Below are 23,977 nucleotides of genomic sequence, written 5' to 3' on the forward strand. Positions count from 1 at the left end.
AATACCACAGTTTTTATAACTCCGTTTTGGCATTTCTTCTTTTTCTTGGGAGCCTAAAAAAAGTGACAATGGTGTGGGTCTCTCTGGGCCTGTAAGACGCCCGGAGAAGGTGTATTTTCTACCTTTCTTTCAGGATAAAGAGAATGGACTATGAGGACCCTTGAAGGTCCTGTCTGCAGTGTCTAGTGATTGTGTTCCAGGACCCTGGTGTGGAAATTGGGGACACCAGCATTCTTCAGAGCAGTTTGGGGCACTGAGCAATACTACATAGATTGTGTCTCAGAGCCCTTTTGCTAAAAGTGTGGGTTCAAGAAGCCAACTTAACTGTGAGAGAAGGAACTAATGATAGCTTTCAGCAGTAAATAATAATTCATTGTCATTAAGAAGCCAATATATTACTGAATTTAAAACTCATTCAGATAGGGTGTGGAATGAGAAAAACAGTCCTGCCTTTAGAGAGTAACTGGACAGAACTATTTACAGATTACATTGTGCAAATGGGCAGAAGTCAGTGTAAACTTTAGAACTGCTTAGTATGAGCAGGATACATGGAGTAAGTATGGATTTGTGGCCAAGGCTGTATGTGGAAATCCTCTTGTGATGAAAAGATCTTGGCAAAACCTAAAATGGAAGCATCAGATTGTGTGAGAGTGTGTACGACTGGTATGCTGTATTCTCACAGTTTACAAAGGGATGCACTTACTGCACAGTAGGATATTAAATTCACATTTGATGTGCATTCTGATGGAAGGACATGTGAAGTGAACTGGAGATTGCTCTCTGTGCTTTTTCTTGATCCAGTGGGTAGGGAAGAAAACAAAGCCAGTTTTGCATGCTGAATGAAGTGGCCTTTTAAATAGTTCGATTCTTAGTCTCATTTCTGGGTGTTTTGATGACCTGCGACAAGAAAAGCCAAAGATACAAATGACTTTTCTGGGAAAAATCTTCAGCCATATATACAGAGACCACTGAAGGAGAAATGCAGGAGTTTTGTGGGACTCACACCCTTGTCTGTGTTGATATGCTTATTCATGTTATTAATCTGGTGGGAGATATATTCAAATTAGCAAAAATGAGACCCCTCCCCCCAAACACACATACTTTATGTCAGGGCTCCTTGCTAGATTTTATTTTATAAGTGGCTTTGGCAACGGTAGATTTCTATTTCTTTAAATAGGTCAAGAGTTATTTGTGCCCTGTGCTGTGAAAAGAGATTAGCCACCACTGCATTCATGAAGCAGTCTGCTGGTGGAAAAGTCTGCTTTCTTTCATTCGGAGTTGAAGAATTGTGAAGTCTCTCATTATACTTTCATGTGGCCTTAGAAAATAACATCATTTTATATAATTTGGGAATAGCTGGGGCTTTTTATTGTACCAAATATTTGTTTTATACTAATCCAGAGAAGATTGTTAAAATGTCCATTTCAGTCCTCCGAGAATATTGTATAAGGCTATAAAAATAGGAGAAGTACATGCTCTTTGGATTATACATTTGTTAGGAACAGGTCATTTGTTTCCATGACAAAACTCTTTGCAGAACAAAGAAGCTGAGTTTTTTGCTTGGTTGATAGTTCAATTCATATACTTTCTTTTAGGTCAAGTCCAGTATTAGTTGAATACTATTTTAGTTGACTACTTTTATCATTCTGCCACCATTTGTGTCACACAGATTTTCTCCTAAATGAAGCTTTGGCTTCACTTTGAATTTGCTGCATTTACGTAATTATATCAGAGTGTGAACATTAAGTTTATGAATGAAATTTACCTGGGAGGGATGGCCAGTCAATTGGAATATGGCTCTAAGATTCAAAATGGGTCCCCATTCATAAAGTAGTACTCAGAAATTCAAAATTAGGTTAAATGGATAAAAATAGGTTGTGGTCAAAGCCAGGCTGAGACATTTTTGACTGTGGGCAGTAGAAGTTAATTATCCTGAATTTGTGGCAGCTGTGAACAGTCGGCCCTTGAACAAGTTGGCTGTTAGGGGTGCTGACCTTCCAGGCAGAACTACAGCCTCCCCTCTGCATAAGCAGACTCCCCACCAAGGAGGTGACCCTTGAACGATGGGGGTTTGAACTGCTCCATTATAAGTGGATCTGTGCCGTTCACAACTATGTTGTTCAAGGGGCAGCTGTAGGGACAAACCCAACTGTGCAGCTGAAGCCTGGGCTTGCGCCCTGCTGCTGGCTGCTGCCGGCCGTGCCGCCCCCCCTCTCCGAGGCCTTTTCTTTTGCTGGGGTGGTAAACACATCTCCCTCACAGATTTTCGAGAGGATGAGCGCTTGGCAAAGCATGAAGGATTGAACACAGATTTCTTTTGGTTTCCTTTACAAGAGAGGGGATATCCAGGAGGTGGAGACCACAATTTCTCCTGTCTGTATTGGAGGTTGGACTTAGACATAGTGGGGGACAGAGGAGGGGTACATATGCATGTTTTGGGGGACAGGTGCTGGATTTATTGGTACTTTGGGGGAGATTCAGGAGCCTGGATTCTGGTTTGGGCTCTATCATTTCTTCATCGTGATTGGCCTTCAGAAGAGAGTTAAGAGTGTGAATTAGGGACTAGAAGCAGGTGCTTTGTAAGTAAGATTTATAAAGAAAGGGCAGAGGAAGAAGAGGGTACCCTCCACTGCCTCGCCTTCCCGTTCCTTCATCTTATTCAGCTGCCTCGTCTTTCCTTTTGGTGGTGTACACTCAGGTCCTAGCAGAAAACATAGGGCTGCTCCAGCTGGGTGGCTGAGTTTGTTATACAGGGACTCCGTACAAAGGTGTGGGCCTGGTGTAGGTAACCAGTGAGGGCTGGTGCAGTAACCGGGGCCCCACAACAGCTGGGCAAGGGGGGGGTGTCACTACAGGAACGTAGAGGGCCACCCAGCTGGGGCCATGGCCTCTTGGAGGGGACACAGCAAATCTGTGGTGCTCTTGTAGGGAGGGAGCTGGGGGAATAAATGTCCCATCCCAATTCTCCTGCTCTGTGGTCTCCTCCCGGTGCCTCTCACGGACTAAAAATCCAAGTGGAAGACTGAGGACAAGAGAGATGTTAGAAAATCCTTGCCGGTCGGCCTCCTGGGGCACCGAGCAAGACAAGAAGATGGAGAGACAGACTCGGGCCTTATCTGGGGCAACAGGGAAAGATCTTACTCTGGAGTTGAGTTTTGGATTCTTTTTTTCCTTAACTCTTAATTCCTTCCCATTCATTTACCTATCCCACATTCCTGGGAGCCTGCATTAGTGTGATGGCAGGGACTTAGCCACTAGCTCCAGAGTTGCCAGGTGTAGACTGCCTTGCATGACTTAACCGAAACGCTAGCCAGTGTAGTGTAGTGTATACTTCACCTCCCGCGTTCTCATTTTTAATGTTTTATTTTGGGGGATGAGTATGCAGAAGCTTCTTGGATAGCCAGGAGAAAGAGGCCCTGTTGCCTGATTCCCTTTCCTTTTCTCACACCATTAACCTCAAACATTAAGATTTCTTCTTGTTATTGTGGAAAACACTGGCAGAGATTCTGATTTCATGGTTATGTCTATAGTTGGGCTCTCAGAGCAGGTCTCTGCAATGGGGATCACACACAAAGAAGCAATCGAGACTTACCCCCCTATATACATTGTATTGCTTGGGAAAGTAAAGGTACCAGTTTCTTTCTAGAAATTGTTGATTGATGAGAAACAACTTCATAGCTTTATTTCTATTAGAGATGCTACTTTTTAGATACTCCCCCCTCCCCCCCCAGTATTCATGGTTGGGATTATACTCAGTCAACCAACCCCCCTAGAAATCAGTACAGTTGCTGTCCAGAAAAATCTTCATTTTTATCTGTTTACTGTGCTCTCTGTATACCCCATTTTAAAATAAGAGGTGTCTAGAAACGGTCAGGCATTTTCTCTTATCACTCTCTGAACAGCATTTGTGTAAGCACATTGTCATTTCCAGACCCAAATCCTGGCTGCACAACCAGCCTCCTGGAAGCGGTTCAGCTATTCCCCAGGGAAGAACTTTATCAAGTATTTATTCTGTTTAAAAGATACTGTTTTCATTGTGTTTCTTAGAAGATACATGTTATAAATCACTATCAAAATTTGTGCTGAGTGGCTTCCAAAGGGGTGACAGCTTTGTTTTTTTTAAGCTCCTCTGCCTCTGAAGTGGTCTCTCATTGTCTTAATTTTGCCAAGTGTTCACCATGAGTGGCGTGTTCACCCCTGGCAATGCCCGTCTGCTCTCCTGTGATAGCCCTCTGAGCAGGCGGTTGGGGAATGTCAAGTCTAAGCCGCTGTTTCTAGTTTAGTTTCTGGGAGACTGTGGGAAGGTGTCATGGTCTGATGAGCTTCTGCTGTCTGTCTTTCAGGGACTGGAGAGAGTGGCAAGAGTACGTTCATCAAGCAGATGAGAATCATCCACGGGTCCGGATACTCCGATGAAGACAAAAGGGGCTTCACCAAGCTGGTGTATCAGAACATCTTCACGGCCATGCAGGCTATGATCAGAGCCATGGACACGCTCAAGATCCCCTACAAGTACGAGCACAATAAGGTAGGCGTCGCTGCTCATGGGACCAGCATCTGGGGTGCCTAGTGGGATTTCGAAATGTACATTTTTCATCTCATCCTTAATGGGACTTTTAATGGTTCCCTAAGTTGTTTTTAAATGTATTTTCTTAAACCTTTAAAGTCACATCTATAAAATTTAGAGTTGTGTTCTTAGTGATATCGATGAAAGACATTTGGACGTTCGACGATAAATGTATGAAGGTTTAAAATTTAGGGGCACACATTCCATTAACAAGACAGTTTGTAAGTTCAAGACACTGACCAACGTGAGAGAATTCATAGTAGGGGCAGTGCCTTGCTTCAATCTCCCACTCTTTGTGCTTCCTTGATAAAAGAATGAAAATAGCTCAAGACCATTCTGTCCAGTTTAATTTTGGATTTTGTGACTTCCTTTCAGTAGTACCACAGGCTTAATTTTATTTCAGAATAGATCCGTCCATCTGTCACTTCCAATAACCTTTCAAACATATTCCTCTGCAACTGTGTTAAAGTCATGGAAACTTCTAAAATCATTTGACGAAGGGTTAGGGGGGAAAAACAGAAATTTTCGACTTTTTAGAAAACAAGCAAACTTTTCCAATATCCGGCATTATCTTTTAGTTGAAATAGAAAACCAGGCTTATATTTTGGTGAAAACAAATGCTGTCATTGCTCACCCTCCTGATACTATAGATATGTGATTCCAGACAAGGTTGGTGCGAGTGCTGGTGGCTCCGGGTGTGAGTGATCTGCAGTTTCCCTGTGGGAAGCTCATAGGCGACGACTGCAGTTACACCAATGAGTGACATCTGTGCAGAGGCCCCCAGCCGGAGGGAAGGGAAATCTATTTGGAATTTGTAGAAATGTCCCTGCAGTCTGTTTTCTTCCGTTCTGTGAATCAGTCGGTGCTTCCACTGACGTACTCAGTTGTGCAGTCTCATTCCTCGGGGCCGATAGGCGCTGGTTTTGTAGTAAGCTGGTAAAATCTCACCTCTTGTTGACAAAACACCACATTTGCACCTACAGTTATTTTTGAGTCTTCAGTCAGAACTTCCATTCTCTCAGGATTCTAGATAATTTACTCTTGAAGTCATTTCCATATACCAGGATCTATAGGTCACTGCAAGGAGTTGGCCTGCCCAGTGTGACTCATAAACAGATTCAACTTACAAAAATGAATTACAAGCAAAATAACGCAATTTTTTATACCTTTACTCCTGTAACCATCTAGAAGTTTCTAACTATATAGATCATCTTAAAATCAGGCATTTCTGTTTCTTGGATGGTTTCTTGAAATTAACTGACTGTTTGTTATCTAATGATATCCTCACACTTATTTTTTCGATGGCAACGAGAGTCTCCATAAATATCAAACAGAGAGACCCTCCACAAATAATCCTTTCTGCTTCTGAAGAGGGAAAGGATCTGGACAGATTGGTGAGCTTGGGACTGTGGCATCTGAGCCAGATGAGACTGCCTGGATATTTAAGCCTGGATTTAAAAAGATCAGGAGTCCCGTGTCGTCGTCCGTCCCCCCCCCCCCCCCAAGAAATCTCATGTAATGAATTTCTGAAATAGGCAATATGCTTGTTTTGTTGCAGTTGTGAGACAGTTCTGTTGAAGGATTTCTTTTTTTTTAATGCCATTGACTTTTCCAAACTGCAGTTGATCAATAATAGGATAACCTGATGAATTTTGGCTGAGTTACCACATGTGTGGTGTGATTGGTGTGTGTGTGTGTGGCAGCAGACACATGTTGCCAATTTACACCTTACCATAGTCTCCCTAAATTTTACCAACAAAAATCATCTTTCTTGGATGCTCCAGAGAATCATTCAGGACCTTGCCTGGGTGTTAGATTTTCATGTGAAGACCATCTATTGTTCAGTCATGTAGGTGTAGAAAATGGAGTAGAATTTATGCCTTCTTCATATAACACATTGAACAATACTTAACAGTGTATGTTATTTGAGCTCTTTATATCAATTCCAGTTAAGTAGCCTTTACTGTGTTGAATACCATTCAGTTAGAAATCAACATCAGAAAAATTATGTTAGTATGGTTTTTCTCAAATATCATAATTAATTTTGCTCAGATAACATAATTAATATAATTTCTCAAATATCATAATCATAATGAAAGCTTCCCATGTCTCTTGTTACTTAACACACTTCCTAAACAAGTGACATCAGTGTGTGCTGACCTCTGAATTAAACATTCTTCAATATGTTTAAGGCCCTTTAAGTCATAGCATAAATTGTTTTCACATTTGCTCCATTTCACTGCAACAGCTATATTCTTATGCGTCATGTTCCCCATGCTTCCCCATTAACCCCCTGAGCTCTGCCCAGGCCTTGGCTTTGGTAGTGCTCGCTCAGGATTCACGTCCCCTCCCTGTTCCACCCAACTGCTGCCTCCTCCTGGAGTCCTCTCCTCTCCCTCAGGGTGCTAAGTGCTCCCACCCTCCCTTAGCAGAATCTGTAGTTGAGTATTTATAATTGTCCAGCTTGTATTAATTATGGCGATTTGGTATTGATCAGATTTCCTGACTAGACTCAGCTAAGCTCCTTGAAAGTAAATGTTATGCCAGTTCTATCTTAACATTCTTCATCGTCCCTGACATTGTTCCTGTACATAGTAGAGGCTCAAAAAAGTCCTTGTTTTATGAGTAGGTAAGTCATTTGTAAGCTTAAGCAGCTGGAAGTCTCCCCTTCTGAGATGATTATTCACATCAACAAATAGCTGGCAAAATTGTTTATCCACGTAAGAGAATAAATGCAGTGTGCTGTCAGGGATGCAGAAAAGTTTAATCAGAGCTGGGCAGAAATTTACAATTCAGGAAGAGGCAAGGGAAGAGCTGAGGGAGGGGCCCACTAGGGAGGAGGAATGGCTGAAGAAAACGTTCAGAAAAAGGAATGTGCATGCAGGTGGGTGTAAATTGGCCAGTTTTCCCTGAGCAGAATTCTTCTAGAGGAGAACTGGAAGATGAGAACCAAAATATGGTATAGGATGTGCTTGCGAAAGGTTTTGAATCCGGGCTAAAGAAATCCGAGTTTTATTTTCTCGTGTTTATGATACTTATTTAATAATATTTTATGTTTTGGTTAGAATTTTCTACAGAAGGTTTTGGTTGCAGTACGCTTTATATTTTAGAAATAGTTTAAGGGATTTAGTGTGCATTTTATTAGCAATTACTGGGAAGCAGTGCATTGTGATTTATATTATTTTGGGACACTAAAGATATAAAATAAATAACCATTTCATTTTTTAAAAGCTCCTTTGCACCACATGCCTACATTGGCCATAATCTGTGGTAGTAGCATTAAATAAAAACACTTTCCAGGATTGTCCAGCCTAACTTTGTACTTGCTTCTGAGTTCATGTATTTTATAAGGCAAAGCATTACTTACAAATGATATGGCCTGTTTTTAACTGGAAAACTACTCGCAGTTTTGTTTGCTGTGGAAATGGTTTTAATTATGGAATGCCACACCAGAATATTGGATTTTCTCTTGCTCCTATGTGTTACTGTATTGAATCCAGAGTCCCTCTTTTTAGCCGGGGGGGGGGGGGGGCTTGTGCAGTGGTCAGGGGGAGTCCAGACCACAATCCCTATCCCAGATGGCATCGCATGACTTTGTAGACCGTACTCAGTGTTCCAGGAATCAGCAGTTCAGGAGTGGCTTGTAATAAATTCCAAAATAAAGATTCATTCTTCCCTGAGTTGTGTATCTACTATCCTGTTCTTGGACTTTGCCAAACAATGAATGTTTATAGGTGAGCTGCTTGGACTCAGCCAACGGGAGAGAATAGTTTGAGGACTTCTTCAGACTATATTGTGAGCTAGGGTTTGTTTCTTCCTAATAGTACTTTGCCATTTCCCTAAACACAAATGTTGATAGCTGATGTTGAAAGGGATTAAATATTTGTTCCTTAGTCAAACCAAAAGTTACACTCTGTGGAAGGCACTGGAATATGAGATCACTGCATCATTCCTTACTTTCCAAAAGGGAGAGTTTTCATTGCTGTTATTTTTTGTTTTCTTATCTTATATAGATGTACTCTTTTGATTATTTTTTGCTTTGCTGCTGAAGTCAGCTCTTAGTAAAAAGGAAGAGATAAGCAGTTTCTATGTTTACCTGCTAAGGACTGTCTTAAAGAGCTACTTGGGGAAGTAAGTAGCTCATAAGGCTCTGACCCTTGTTTTGTGTGTACTTCCTGTCTATACCTGGCCGCTGGCATTCTTCCTGCATGGCCCGCTCCTTTTCACAGGCGTGTGCCTTAATTTCCCAGTCAGATTTAAAACTACCTTACAGTAAGCAAGCTTGTGGTTTCATAATTCGTTGTCTCCTGCACAACATGCCACAAATGTTGTAGGAGCTTCTGTTCATTGAGCAGATTTTCCCAGGTGCAGATCCTGCTATCATCTCTTTATCGCGGCCTCATTCATACTTTTTGTGAACTGTGAAATCAAGGTATTCTTATGCAATTTCGAAGTATTGACAGGCCTCGGCTCCCTTTGCCAACCCCAGGAAGAGCAAAGAATCTGATGCAGTGCTTCTTGAAGAAGTCCTGCTAATGTTGGGTAGGCAATGTCACCTTCTTTTCTGCTCTGGTTTCCACTTTTAGACTGTTAGTCCTTGTGACCAAGGCTCATGTAGCACCTGGGCTGCCACTGCCTTTGACTCCCCAGCCAGCAGTGTGCGGGCCCCACACTGTGTTTCCTTTTTCTCCTGGGTGCAAAGGCCGGGAGGACAGGTTGCTACGGTACCTGTTGTCCTCTGTGAACTCTTCTAGGAAAAGACTTGTCACAGGGAAAGTACCTCTTTAAACACAGGTACAGCTTTCTGAACTTTCTGAACTTCCTGAGAAATCCAAGACCTCAGAAGCCATTTTTCAAAAGATAAATGTAGCCAAGATCCTCGAGAACTTGCCACCTTATTCCTGCCTTGATCAGCGGAACAAGAAATTTCTGTACTTCTTTTTCCACCATGAGGGCATTTTCTTAGTTTACAAAATGCCAAGAGCCTGATTTCATTTTAGTATTTCTCACCTATATAATAAGCACACAATAAAAACAGAAGTTAATCATTATGTATTTTAATCTGTTCCTCTGAAGAGTTGTATCAGTCGAGGTTCTCTGCTCAGCAACAGAAGCCAACACTGGCTAACTGAAGCAGTAAAAGAGCTTGTAGGACTATGAGGCCATTCTCGGAGTTGAGGAGAAGCTTAAGGACTAGCTCTTGGAAACCAGGGCAGGTCCTAGGAACTCATCTGTGAGACCGATGAACTCTGACTGTTTTCAGTCTTCTTTCACTCCACTCACGATACAAATTCCAGGGAAAACTTGCCCTATTGGCCTAGCCTGGATCCTGTGCTAGCTCTCTGGACAAGGCTGGGCAATTTGATGGACAGTCCCTGAGGGAAATGTGGGTTCAGTTAGTAGAAGAAGAGGAATGATGCTGGCACAAATCACAATTATCCACTGCAAAATCAGTGTCAGTTTAGAAAATAAATTGGCAGGGGTTCTCTGTAGAAGCAAACCCTTCAGTTTTGCTCAGCATTTGCTAAGCCTGTCCCAAAGTACAACTGCTTATTCTGGGCTTGTTCAGGGTGGGGAGCAGGAGGAGGTTGAGGGGTTAGTGATTTAGTAACAGTTACATATGAAGTAAGTAGCTGAGTTTGAGACCAAGCACTGAATAGCTGAGTTACCTTGGGATTGTCACATCTCCTTCCTAAATCTAAATTTCTTTACTCTCTAAGCCTGAACTTCCTCATATATAAAATGGAACAGATAATAGTAGGATTGTTTCAAGTGTTAAATAGATAACATATACGAAAATGTTTTACAAATGATTAAAAAAAGGAGTTTGGAAGTTATTATAAGATGAATTGTCATCTTGGAGAAAATGAATACTACTACTCTCATTTTTATTAAGAATAAAACAAACAGAAAATAATTTAAATAGCATGACCAGATTTAGGAGGTTTCTAAGGAAAACTTTCCTCTGAGTGACAGTCATTGAAATGGGATATCAAGGGAGGTAGAGAAATCTCCTTTTCTGGCTGTGTTCAAAAATAGAATGTATTTTTAACATGTCAAATTCTTTAAGGAAGTTTTGCTGAAATAAGATAAAGGATGGACTTGACAACCTCTGAAACCTTTCCCAACACTATTTTTTACATGCTGATTCTTTGAGTCCACATCTCTAACAGAGATGAAGCTGTTGTTAAAGGTATTTCATACTAATTTAAAGCTTCTACCTTTTTTGAACTTTGTGCATTCCAGAGTACTTATAATTTTTTTTTTAAAAGACAATAAACAGATTCATTTTGATAATGATCTCTAGCTCAGTGGAGATTTTTCTTTCTTTGTATCTAAATCCCATAGTGATTACATTATTTACATCTCTGTAGGTTTTTTTTAAAACAGTGTTTAAAGTTCAAAATCAGATGCAGCATGGTGATTACCAGAGGGAAAGGGGTTGGGGAGAGGTAGGAGAGGGTAAAGGAAGTGATAAATGGTGATGGAAGGACACTTGACTTGAGGTGGTGGACAGACAATATAATATTACAGGTGATGTATTATAGAATTGTACCCCTGAAACCCATATAATTTTATGAAACAGCATCACCCCAATATATTTGATTAAAAAAATGAGATGCAGGTTTTGTGGGTATTGTTAATGATAGTTATTTTAATTGCGTTGTTGGCTACTGACTACCAAAGACAATCTGCACTTTGTCATAAGGAAATTTTTACTCCTGATTTTTAAATTTTTGAGAGTTTTTTTTTTTCTTTCCTAATGAACAGTCTAAAGTAATCTAGAGACTTTTTATGACTGACTTGATTTGTCAACCACCTTTTTTTGCTGAGGTTGGTTTACCACTTTCTTCTCCCTTCTCTTAGGACTTTATTGGGATCTGATCTCCCTTCTTGGTTCTTTTATTGAAAATAAGTTCTTAATTGTAATAAATCCAGTTCATCATTTGTCACCCTTCTGGTTAGTGCTTTTTATATCCATTTATAGTAATCTTTGCTGACTCTAAGGTCATGTAAATAATCTGCTGTTTTTTCTTCTAAATTCTTGATTGTTTTGTTTTTTACATTCAGATCTAAAATCCACTTCAGACGAATTGTAGAGTATGGCGTGAGGTGGAGGGACAGGTCACTTTTTTCCCTTATGGATATCTAATTAAACCAACTCATTTATCAAAAAGACCATCCATTACCCAGTGCAATGCAGTGTCTGTCACCTTTGTTACGAATCAAATAAATATATACGTGTGAATTTGTTTCTCAACTCTCTATTCTGACCTATTGGTCTATTTTGTATACCTTTGTGTCAATACTACACTCTATTAATGACTAAGCTTTGCAGTGAATTTTATATTGTACAGCATAAGTCATTCAGCTTTGGTTATTTTCAAGATTTCTTCTTCAAGATTGTACAAGAACTGAATTTATTCACTTTAAATTAAAGTGAAGGACATGTTCTTTAAGGAAGAACATGTCCTTCACTAATGGGTAGATTTCCAAAGGTGAATCCAAATAATATAATTGTACTCTATAATGCAAACATCTTCCCTTCCTTGGTGCCTTAGTTTATTTCTTTATTCAGTGTATGTTGGCTGCCAAGCTCAGTACAAGGACTTCTACTTTTCCTAGATTAACAACATGCCATTTTTTTTTATCAATTACTTCATTTATGAAGGGTGATGGAGCTGCTGTGTGGCTTTGTTGTTATTTAGTGGGATCATGTTCCTTCTCACAGTAGCATTTTCTCTAACAAGAGTGGGAACTGGACTGTGAGTGCAATGGGGTTCTACCAAGTTCTCTTCCCTTGACCCCTTTTCAGGCCAACATTTATCTGCACCACTCAAATCTGGCTGATTTGGCACCAGAATCCCTTCTGATTTCCTATCTTCACTATCCAAAGCATAGTGGAAGGATTGAACAGGCTCACCTGGGTTTTCTTTATTTGTTTTGTGGTCTCCAGCTGTTGTGGAAATAGATGGCTCAATGTGAGGGCTATAGTCAGGTAAGAAGGTAATGCAAGCTGGTTTTTCCCTTTGGTTAACAGTATTTTAATCTTATTATGTAAATTTTTAATTCATTTTTGTCTGAGGATATTGGGTAGCAACTTATTTAGGTGAAGTAGGGATATTAAGCACAGGCAGAACTATAGACATATGTATACACACACACACACATTTATGCACACACTTGTGTGTGTTTGTTGATTTGTGCATTAGAAATGACCTTTGGACATTATTTATATATGTGGGGATGAGCCTGATGGAAGACAAGCATCCTCTCCATATTGTACATGTATAGTGACTGTCTTCAGATAATGTTTCTCTAGCTTACTTCCCCAGTCTGCTTTGCAGCTCATCTCATCTGGAAGTAACTCATCCCATGTGTCTGCCTTCAAGTAATCCACATTGGTTAAAATTGGATGAAAGGAAGAAAATTCACACTTGAGGGCAGAGATAGGGCTTTAATTATTTAAATTAGCACAATATTTGGCACATGGTTCCACTCTGTTTGTTAAACAAATGAACGAAAGTATCTCTCATGTGCTAGTCAACATAAACCAATTTGGCTGTTTTTTAAAAAGTGCTCTAAGGAACATTACTGATTTGTCCAAACACACGAAGAACGCTGCTTAAGCAATTTCCCTCTAAATCCCTTTCAGCTGCTCAGACCTTGGATGTCCAGGACTGACAGCCACCATATAAAATACATGTGGCATAGTTTAACACATTTTAGTAGGAAGTTGTGAATCTGGTCATTTGGCTGTTCTTAGTTAACTCCTGGCAAAGCATCACACAAATGCTTTCTTTTTTCTTTTCAACCAAGTAATGCATGATTTTCCCCTTAATTTTAAACCAGAACATCTACTTTCAATTAGAGACGCAGAGTGTATTTGTTGGAACCAAGGAAAGTGAATGCCTGATGAAGTCCGAAGCCATGTAGGGAGGGTGAGAAATGCTAGCACTTTTCCTTTCCCTTCTCACCCCACTGAGGAAGTACAGTTCCGAGCTCACTTTTTGCTTTTACAGACATTTACGGTAGGGCTTGCTTAATACTTGGCAAAACGGCAGTTCTGCTTATCTAAGCCATGTGTGTATCAAAGCCTCGAATCTTACTGTGCTAAGGAACTGGACTCTTATTCTCCACTGGATTGTTTTGCCCTAAACCAGTCATACTTGCTACGTAACTGGGCTTTTAAGTAGTATATTGTTAACATACTCATGATCTTCATGAGCACTTCCCGTGTGTGCAAACACAAATACCAGCAAGCAAATGTACTTGAAAAAAGAATGACATTTTTGTGTCCTGTTATAGAAGGAAGCCTATCTTTTATGGTATAGAAAAGTATTTCATTAAAAGCTGTGATTACTAATTTTGGCTGATATGTTGTAGACTTATACTTTGAACACATACATTTTCCTGGTTTTATGTCTCTTAAAGTAAATTTTCTAAGGCGATGTCTTTAATTCGTTGCCACCACTACACTGTAAGGCAACTATGCAGTTTTCTTACAATATGGTATTGTTTAAAATGAGAAGTGACTTAGAAGAGCGGCATTACTGACATATATCAAGAAACTTGGTATCACTGCTGAGATGAACAAGGGTATTAGATTGGTTGGTAGGTTATAAGCTTCTTTCGGCATACACATATCCTCTGTCGTACAAACTCTTAAAGGTTTTGAGCTAAAAGGAAGGCTGTAGAGACAGGAGTAGACACTGGCATGTCTGTGGTAGGAGTTCAGTTATTCAGGTGATTATTTTTGTGCATTCTGAAAACTAGCCTAGCCTTCACTCTCTTGACCTTTTTAAGCTGTTTTTACTGGCTGGTAACAGGTTGTGCCATGGCCAAAGGGGAGAAAGATGTGTAGCTATTTGATTATAGTACATTGCAGCCGAACCCTCACTAAAGTTGGGTTTTAAAGTACTTTGGATTCTATTATTCTGCAGATAACCTTGCTCCTGTATTCCAGGTTATAATGGAACATTTGGTGTTATCAGAGCTGTCAGAGTTGTAGGAACTTTGACCTTCACAGGGCCATATGGTACCTCTTCATGTAGTTGATGTGGGCACTAATGGGAGAAGATAGAGAGAAGATCTAAAACTTTTAGGGTGATAACATCGGTATAGTAAGCACCCACTAAGTGGTGGTGGTTGAATTCTTCCCAGAAAGAGCTGGGCTGGGAGAAATGTGTGGGCCTTTCGGTAAAGTGCAGAATGTGCTAAGGAGAAGCTGTGGATTGTTTAAAAGTATTGAAGCGGCTATGACTCCAGCATGAGAAATGGTTTCTGATTATCAGATACACCAGTGGTGTCCTGAAAGCAGCGGCCTGGCCTCGGATAGGACCTAGGATAGCTGGTCTAGCATTTAAGTGATTGTGAGGAATGTAAGTGAAGGGGTTCCCGGGTCCTTGTTACTCCTGAGAACAAGGAGCACCGATAATTCCGATAGTCAAGGTATCTTGGTATCTGGACTCCAGGCTGTTTGCAGCTTAGAGGGGGCAGCCAATGAGGAAAAGGGAAGCGAGGGGTAGGAAAGGGGAGAGAAATAACTGCCCAGTGCTTCTGAGCCTGGTACAATGTCAGGTATTTAATATGCTCAAAAGTAGGAGGTGTAGGTAGTAGCATTCTAGTTTTACAGATGAAAAATGTTTAAAATGTGTTCCCAAATCACTCAATTTGTAAGTTTATGGAGCTGGATTTAAACCAGAGTTGGGTTTAATAATTCCCAAAAGGCAACTTATGTTCTTGACTCCATAAACAACTTTGGCACCAGGACACATACTATTTAGTTTCCTTCTGAGAAAGAGTATGTGTAGTTCTGTGCGGCCACTCCGGCTGTTTCCCACCACTTCAGCCGGGGCCTGAGGCAAGACTGCTCTGTGACTGCGCTGCCCCTTGGACCCAGCACAGGGCCTGATCCACAGTTGGGTGCAGTAAATACGGTAGAACGAACGAATGGAAATATAACCAGAGAGCTGATTGTGTGATACTACTATTGTGGTGAGCCTTTTATACTCTTTAATTTTTAACAATCATTCGACTTCTGCTACCTAACTATACTTTTTTATTTCTTCTTTTTATTTTTGATTCATAACATGATTATTTGTTTAATGTCTAGTTAAATTAAAAAACAACAACACACCTAAGCATTGTTCATTTCTCTTTGGGCTAGAGGAAGTTTAAGACGCGTGCTTTGTTTATAGGGACTTGCAGTCTTACTGGAGGGGGAAGATTTACTCAAAAAAATTGGTTGAGTGTTTAATCTGCAGTCGAGACAAAGATTTCTACATGGAAGCATACACAGTCTCGCTTCCTTTTTGAAATTTCCCTTTGTCCTCTTGGCTGCGTTCTGGGTGGTGCACGTAGTGATGCGTCTGGCACTGTTGGGTGTCTGTCTGTCTTCCCAGAGTTGCCTGTGGAATGATCTTTCATGGGAGCCAGGGGAGGTGTCTGAGCTGCTTCTGCACTCTTGACCTGCCATTGGGTCTTGATCCAGGCTACTCTAAAGACAAATGTGCTCATCGTAAAAACAAAATCCAGACAACATATAAAAGCAAAGGAGGAAAGTAAAAATCACTTGTAATTTTACCATGTGAGAAAGCCACTGTGAACATTATGATATATAAACACACTAAGATTTAACTATGTACACATAAATATAGATTCACTGTTGACATTTCAGCAGCAAAATATATTAATATTTGCAATTAGTGGAATAAAAGACTGTAAATAGCCTTGCAGCAGGTCATCAATGACAATAAATGAAATTAAATGAATTCCAAAGAAAAATCTTTCAGTTCTTGGAACTTTTGTGATTTTAGATTATAGATAAGGGAGTGTGGACCTTTATATAAATACATACTGTTTTTATTGGATATATACCACAAATACTTTTTTTTCTGATGTGCTTTCTCACTCGTACTGTAATGAACATCCTTACAGGATAAATTGCTAGAAATGGAATTGCTGGGTCAAGATGTACACATACTTTTAAGGCTTTTGATAAAGATTGCTAACTTGCCTTCCTAAAAGATCATACCATATTACAGTGTAGGGTCTGAGTATGCCTGTTTTTAGCATATCCTTGCCAACTTTGTTTTATTAATGTTTTAAGCCTTTTCAATTTAATAGGTGAAAGTTATACATCAGCTTACTTTTTAAAAAAAAATTTAATGATGTTCTTTTTATAATTGTTTGACCATAGCTGATCTAGATTTATTCCAGAGATTGGGACATTTTTAAAGTTATTAAGCTGAGGCTGTTATAACTTTTTGGAGATATTAATTATATGTCAGATATGATTACTTGCATTGTTTATTTCATTTAAAAAGTGAGTTGTGATGAAGAAGAAATGTCACTGTAGGTGCCAGCAAGCTCTAGGCCAAATAGGCGTTTAATTCCTGGCTGGCATGTTGTGCTCATTCTCACATATGGCTTGTTTAGCATGGACAAGAGTAATAGTACCTATGATGAGGACTCTTTCAAATATCATTTGGACAGAAATCTTCTGAATTCAAAAAGGGTACTGAATGACATTCACATCTGAAGCATTCAATTTAAAATCTCTCCAAGTTACACCATCAACCTTTGGTGACATAAGCAAGTCTATACCCAGTGGCCCTGTGTAGTTACCTCACACAGTTTTCTGACACATGTAAAATAGTATGGTCACACTGCTTGTTCTAAAGAGGACTTTTGGTGGTTTATCTTTTCATTTCGTGTCTATAAAGATTTCCCCTGAGCTTGAGGCGGTGGTTCTCAGATATTGGTAAGGTCTGAAATCACCTGGGGAGCTTCATCACCAGGCAGATACCCGAGCCCAGCCGCGCAGCAGACACCTGAGCAGGGCTGCCTCCAGAAAGGCAGCCCAGCCTGGATTTTAATTAGGTTATTATAACAATAGTAATAACTATAGAAGTGATTTTATACTTGTCAATGTAGATATTGTTATAATAGCAATACAGATGATCATAAAATTCTCACTAATAGTACTGTTATGAATGTTGTAAATATATCTGATAACATTATTATTATTTTTTTAATTCTCACCCAAGGATATTTTTAATCTTGATTTTCAGAGAGAGTAGAAAGGAGGTGTGTGTGTTGGGGGGGGAGAGATACTGCTGTGAGAGAGACACATGGATCGGTTGCCTCCCGCATGCACCCCTACTGTGGCCGGGGATCGAACCTGCAACCCAGGTACATGCCCTTGACCAGCATCGAACCTGAGCCCCTTCAGCGCACAGTCCGACACTGACGCTCTAACCACTGAGCCACCCCAGCCAGGGCTGACAACTCATTATTAGTCAGAGTTCCGTTTTAAATGAATGAGGAACTTTTGTATTCCTCATCCTTCATATCTGATCAAATTTTATTTCTGGGTAGTAGAGAATGAGTACTTGAAATAAGGGCCATTCTTAACTTTTGAACGCTGAGAAAACAAATATGTGTAGCATTTTTATGATAAATCATTTTAAGAAGCGGATTTCGTTTTCTTTAGCTAAGCCATAGACTACTACAGGCAAACTAGAAAAGTTCCTATTGACATGATCTCACTGTCGTATATTTTATTAAGTTTGCATTTCATTTCCTTACAGTTTGTGTTGTGTGTATCCTTCTTTGTGTGTCTTTTTTTGAAATGAGCCTGTATAGACTCTAGCTGCTTCCTTGGAGATCCTATCACAGACATTGTTCTGAACAATCGAACAATTGTTCCGCAACTAAGCAGAACGAGTGTGCATCGTTTTGCAACATGCTGGTGTGCTTCAACATTCTGGAGTCAAAGAAACGTGAAAGCATGTTAGCCTACACCTACTGCAATTTGGGTCACCCCGAAAGACTTGCTAATTATTTGACCTAAGCACTAATTATTTTATGAACCTTGTTCTTAAAACCTAAGTGTGAGCTTCCATCAGCTTCATTATCCAGATTCCTTTGTGTCCTGGAAATTGATTATCTGTGGTCACTGCCATCAGCTATTTACTAAACTAAAAACAAAAGTATTCCAAAATGTAACAGGAGAGACTTTCTGTCCCAGTAGGAGCAGGGATGTACCATTAATCTTCTGTGAACTTGCTCCAGCAAACGTTCAACCTAGCAGGGGAAAGGGCCCGGCTCTATCTTAGGTCAGCAAGTCTGACCTGGCTCGCCAAATTATGCAAATAGATATAGGAAGTCAGAAGCCATCGCATCACTGCTCTTGTTAGGGCATTTATGGTTTGCCTTCGATTTCACAATGATCCAGTGGGATTTTTGGTTTGTCTTAGTGTTTCCCAGGAGAGCGGAGGGCAGCCTGGCTGGTAGATGTGAGGAAACAGGCACAGGTTTTTACGTGGCCTCCCACAAGCATACAACCCTGGAGCCTCCTTTAGAAAAATGACAGTTCACTTTGGAACAATTTTGTTTTTAGTCCTTTAAAAATAAGGTAGCCCGACAGGGCATGGCTCAGCGGTTGAGCGTCGACCTGGGACCCAGGTGATCAGGGTTCGATTCCCAGTCAGGGCACATGCCCGGGTTGCGGGCTTGATCCCCAGTCGGGGGTGTGCAGGAGGCAGCCGATCAATGACTCACTCATCATTGATGTTTCTATCTCTCTCTCTCCCTCTCCTTTCTTCTCTCTGAAATCAATAAAGATATATTTTAAAAAATAAAAATAAGGTATATTCACTTGTACTTTAATAATAGGTTTGGACTAAAAAAGCTCATGTTGGAAATTATTTTGCTACCCACCCCAGCTTCTCCCAGGGTGGATCACTCACCTACCTGTAAACCTGATAGAGCCTGAGCGGAAGAGTCACCCTCATCCCTGGGGAAAGGGAAGGGAATTAACATTTATTGAGAGGTTCACTCTTAGCCAGCTATTTGTCCACACCAGGTACCAGATGTCCTAGGACACCTTAGTGTCCCATATTATTCCTCACACTCCCTGCTACTGTTCTCTTCCTTTCATAAATAAAGAAACCAAGGCTTTGCAACATGAAATAATATTCAGGGTTGCCAAGCGGGTAGGTGACATCTCTAGATGAACCTAACACCCAGGTTTTTGTAAGGCTGCCACGACCATCAGCTCCATTCTTGCTGTGCCTATGACAGCCCACTTAGGTGGAGTCAGACCCTGGGTTCCTCAGACCTGAATCTTTTATGTCCGGTCTCCCCCTCATTCGTAAGTGCCTGCCCCTGCCCCCCTGAGTTGACCTCTCCTGTGACCTCTGGCCCTCTTCGCTCAGGCTGCCTTCCGGCCCCTGTCCTGACCAGCTCCTGCACTGGCCACTCCTTCCTGGCCTTGCTCATATCGCTTCTCTGGCTAACAGGCCCTGATGTCTGCCTGGAGATTAGTGACAGCTATGAATTTTACTTCCTTCTATGGTTATGAACTATGTGTAATACTGAGGTTTGCGCCAAATGGCAAAATTATTAAAGCAAAAACTCCAAGATTACATGTTGAGATCAGTACATGAAGTAAAACAGGACTTTGAAATAAGTTCATTCAGTTACTGTGGCTAATAGCTTAGGAGGCCGGCTGGCTGTAGGCAGCTCTTGTACCCTCTAGTGCCACCAAGGACAAAGCTGGGGGAAATTCCATATTCTCCATTCAAATTTATCCTGTTTCATCCAGAAGCAAATCGATATTCACTTTCCTACCCCACTTTAGATTTCGTAAACTCCATCCTTAAGACTGAAATGAGAGCGCACCATTGATAACATTATGTGGATTATTGATTTTTAAAAACAATTTAGATCTCCTGTCCTTTATTATTGTAAACATTCTCACTTGCCTTTATTACTTTCTTGCAATTTCAAAGTAAACATTTTAGTAGGTGTCAGACCAGGTATCTCATCTGGCACTGTCATAACCTGTTAAGATATTCCCCTGAACTTTGTTTGCAGAGCAAAGTTTCATTGTAGAAGTCTGCACCGAGGCTGAGACTTTTAATGAAATAGGATGCTAATGCTAATACCCAAAGTAATATTATTGAAAAGATGCTTGGTGAAACTTGGAGATGTACCACAGGTATGAGAAAAATATTTTTTTTATAAGGTAAATGATATCACTGGGAAATTAATTGTGACAGCAAGTAGAAAGCAAATAAGATATATTTTTATGTATTTGGAGCTTGCTTTAGGTATAAGAAAGTTCTGAAAGTTGCATTTTGCTTTACCCAGTGGGTTATAATAAATTTAATTAAATTTAATCCTAAAAGGTGAGCATTATTAACTCAATTTACCTATAAACCAGATTCAGAAAAGCTAGATAACTAGGCTGAAAATGCAGAAGTACAGGGACGATGGGTTCAAAACAAGGGTTTTTAGGCCATCTGTGTGAGGAATACAGGGGTGAGTAAGGTCCTACAGCCTCCACCTCCGGGGAATGAGTCGTCCGTCCAGTGAGGGACACGGACAAGTACGACAACTAAGGGAGGGACAAATAAGAGAGAGTAGCTCTGCCTGCAGAGGAGACCAGCCAGTGACATTTGCACTGGGTCCTGAACAATGGGAGGAGTCTAACAGATGAGCAATGTGATGGACCAAAGGCAGCAAGGTGAGGCAAGTTTTGCGATGGCTTGGCAGGCTGGAAAGGCTCAGGGGAGCCAGATTGTGAGAACCCTTGAATCGCACACTCCTGAGATTGATTCTAGCTGCCTCGAGGGCCGTCCAGAGCTCAGGCCTAGAGGAGGTGGCGATGGGAGACTATGTTTTCAGAATACAGCTGAGGCCAGAGTGTGACACGTGGCACTATCTGGAAGCGGGAGGAACACCTGGGAAATGAGGTGGTGAGAATCCCAACCAGGACTGAGGGGAGGGATGTGGGAGAGAAATGGTAGTTTGAGGGGGAAGCCAGAAGCAGAATTTAAACAAGTTTTTTTGGTTTAGTTTTTTAACTTAAGACCAGACCTGGGTGTGTGGGAGGTCAGTGGAAATTGCTGGTAAAGAGGGAAGTTGTTGACAGCAGGGAGAACATGGCATTAAAAAGTTCTGGAGAAGCGGGCTACTCATTACTTTGAAAGTGTTGGAAGTAAAAAGAGAATCATTGAAGTTCAAGTTTCTAGCGGAGAGGAAGGCAGCTTTTGACTGACAGTTCCGATCAGTTCCATCAGAACTGGTAGGCAGGATCATCTGCCGAGAAAGGGGAGCGAGTAAAGCAGGGGGGTTAGGATGGAAAAAATGAAGGAAAAAATTGCTTGAGGTGCAGATAATTGGAATTAGTGAAAGAGAGTGAACCTGAGAGGAATTGCTGAGAATTGCTGAGCATCCCATATCTAACCACAAGTAGATGTTATCAGCTGCCCTACTGGGTAGCGGATTCCATACAGTCATCACTCGATTTTCCATGATCAGGAAGAACAGGGATAACATGAATAATTTAACTCTCCAGCCAGGCCCCAAATCTCATTTAGCAATAAACTTCTTTTGCAGTAAAATATCTTAGCATCCCCTGATGGAGTGTCTGATGCATCTTTTTTTACTGTGGTATTTGTACATGTGGTTCTGTCAGAATGTGGAGTCCATGTGGCCCCCGACAGTTCAGCAACCCCAGGATCACTGACTGACTTAGTAAAGAACTATGTTGAGCCAAGGAACCCAATTCAGTCAAGAAATAGCTTTGAGGAGTCTGCTAAACCAGTGAACAAGTGGACCCTGGAAGGACTTAAACCCCAAAGTGGGCAGCTTGGCAGCATGTAGTAAAATTTAAATTATATGTGCTCTTTCAGCTAGCAATTCCTCTCTACAGAATTTGCTTTTGAATGAAAGCTTTTGTTCCTGCTGAATCCACAGCACCTACCACAGTTCTTGCATGTAATATGTGCTCAGTACATATTTGTTAAATAAATATGTGATGGAAGCACTCATAAAAGTGCGCAAGGACACTGTTCTCCGCCAGTGTTCTCTGAGGTCCAGCCAGATAGGCTTTCACTTCTGTGCCTCTGCCATGTTTCCTCATACTTGGGGCCTTTGCACATGCCACCCACCTCTCCATTCTTTCAGATTCTTTTATTTCCGAGCATTTATCTCATTTGTGATCATACATTTGTTAATGTGATTATTTGAAGAATGTTCATCTCTCTCATTAAGCTCTGATCTTCTTGACAGCAGGTTAGTATCTGCTCACCATTATATCCCAAGCTAGTACAGTGCCTGGTACAGAGCAGAGTCTGCATGCTTGCACATGGAATGCATACACACACACAAACACACACACACAAACACATTAATTGTGAATTAGGTTCTGTACAGCATTGTTTATAATAGTGAAAACTTGTAAATGACCTAAATATCTATCAATGAAGAAATAAATTATGGTATGGCTACTCTCCAGAATTTTCTGCAGCTGAAATGAACAGTGAAGGAGAACGGTATGTACTCATCTGGGAAGTCATGCATGGCATATTATTTTTTTTAAAAACAAGTTGTAAACTATAATGCATAATGTAATCCTGTTTTTAAAAAATATATGTAAGGAGGAAATAAACACCCTGAAGTGTATATATTATAAGTGAATAGCCAAAAATACTAAATGGGTATACAATAAACTCATAATATCTTCCAGCAGCAGAGTGTTTTTTCAGTTCCCTTTCTGTCTTCAAAGAGGAAATGTAGATCAACAAAGAGGCTGATTTTTGAGTGTTGAATCAAAGCTTGATTTTTATTTCTTTTGTATATAATTTATTTGAAAAAATACAAATTTTTGTCTATAGATTTCTTTCACTGCCACATTCATTCAAGATATTTAATAAACACCTATGTGGCAGGCACTGGTCCTAAGCATTATTTATAACTAACAGCTAAGCTGCTCTTGAGTTGTTAACCTGCTAGCTGGGGACACAAGCAAGTAAGGATATGGCCAGTTTACAATGTAGTATACTGAGTTTTATCATAGGAAACACTATATCATACCCTGGACAGGCAGTATAGCCTGGATGGGTGGGTGAGGGGGACAGGGAGACTCCTTAGAACTTTTTGGCTAAAGCTGTTATTTATTGAGTGCCTGCTGTGTGCAAACCTCTGGTCTGATTTAAGCACATCCCCTGTCCCCCAGAAACCCATACGCAGTTGAAGAGGGGCGATAGCAAGTGTGTGGTGTATTGTGCCTTTTATTAGCACTAAGTAACACAAATGTACAGCATGTGAGAAAATAACCTCAGATTGGAGAGGGAGAATGGCCTAGATTATCCAGGGACAGAACAGTTAGTTGGCCTCTTGGTAATTAAGAGTGGCTGTATTTTATTGCTTCTAAAGATGTTACCCTCCCATAGATTTAATTCTGGATAATTTTTCCCATCCCACCTTGGCCCTTCCTACCATTCACTTGGCTTTATTCTAAATGAAACATGTCTTGGATTGCTTTTTCCTCAGAGAAAACCTTTTAAAATGATCGCTGATTTTTTTTTTTTTAAATCACGGTAATTTCTGAAA

General features: G+C 40.6%; 1 protein-coding gene across 1 annotated transcript in view; it reads left to right on the forward strand.

Annotated features, from left to right (window-relative positions):
• The window catches only part of LOC308564270 (guanine nucleotide-binding protein G(q) subunit alpha), a gene marked incomplete at its 5' end in the record, with an annotated part of 243,396 nt that overhangs the window by 83,130 nt on the left and 136,289 nt on the right, over positions 1–23,977 (forward strand). The window contains one exon of the mRNA XM_081152258.1: positions 4,344–4,528. Coding sequence (XP_081008384.1) covers positions 4,344–4,528 — 185 coding nt within the window. The remainder of the gene's footprint in view (positions 1–4,343; positions 4,529–23,977) is intronic.

This window comes from Miniopterus schreibersii (genome assembly GCF_964146895.1).
Source record: "Miniopterus schreibersii genome assembly, chromosome: 11".
Classification (NCBI taxonomy): Eukaryota; Metazoa; Chordata; class Mammalia; order Chiroptera; family Miniopteridae; genus Miniopterus; species Miniopterus schreibersii.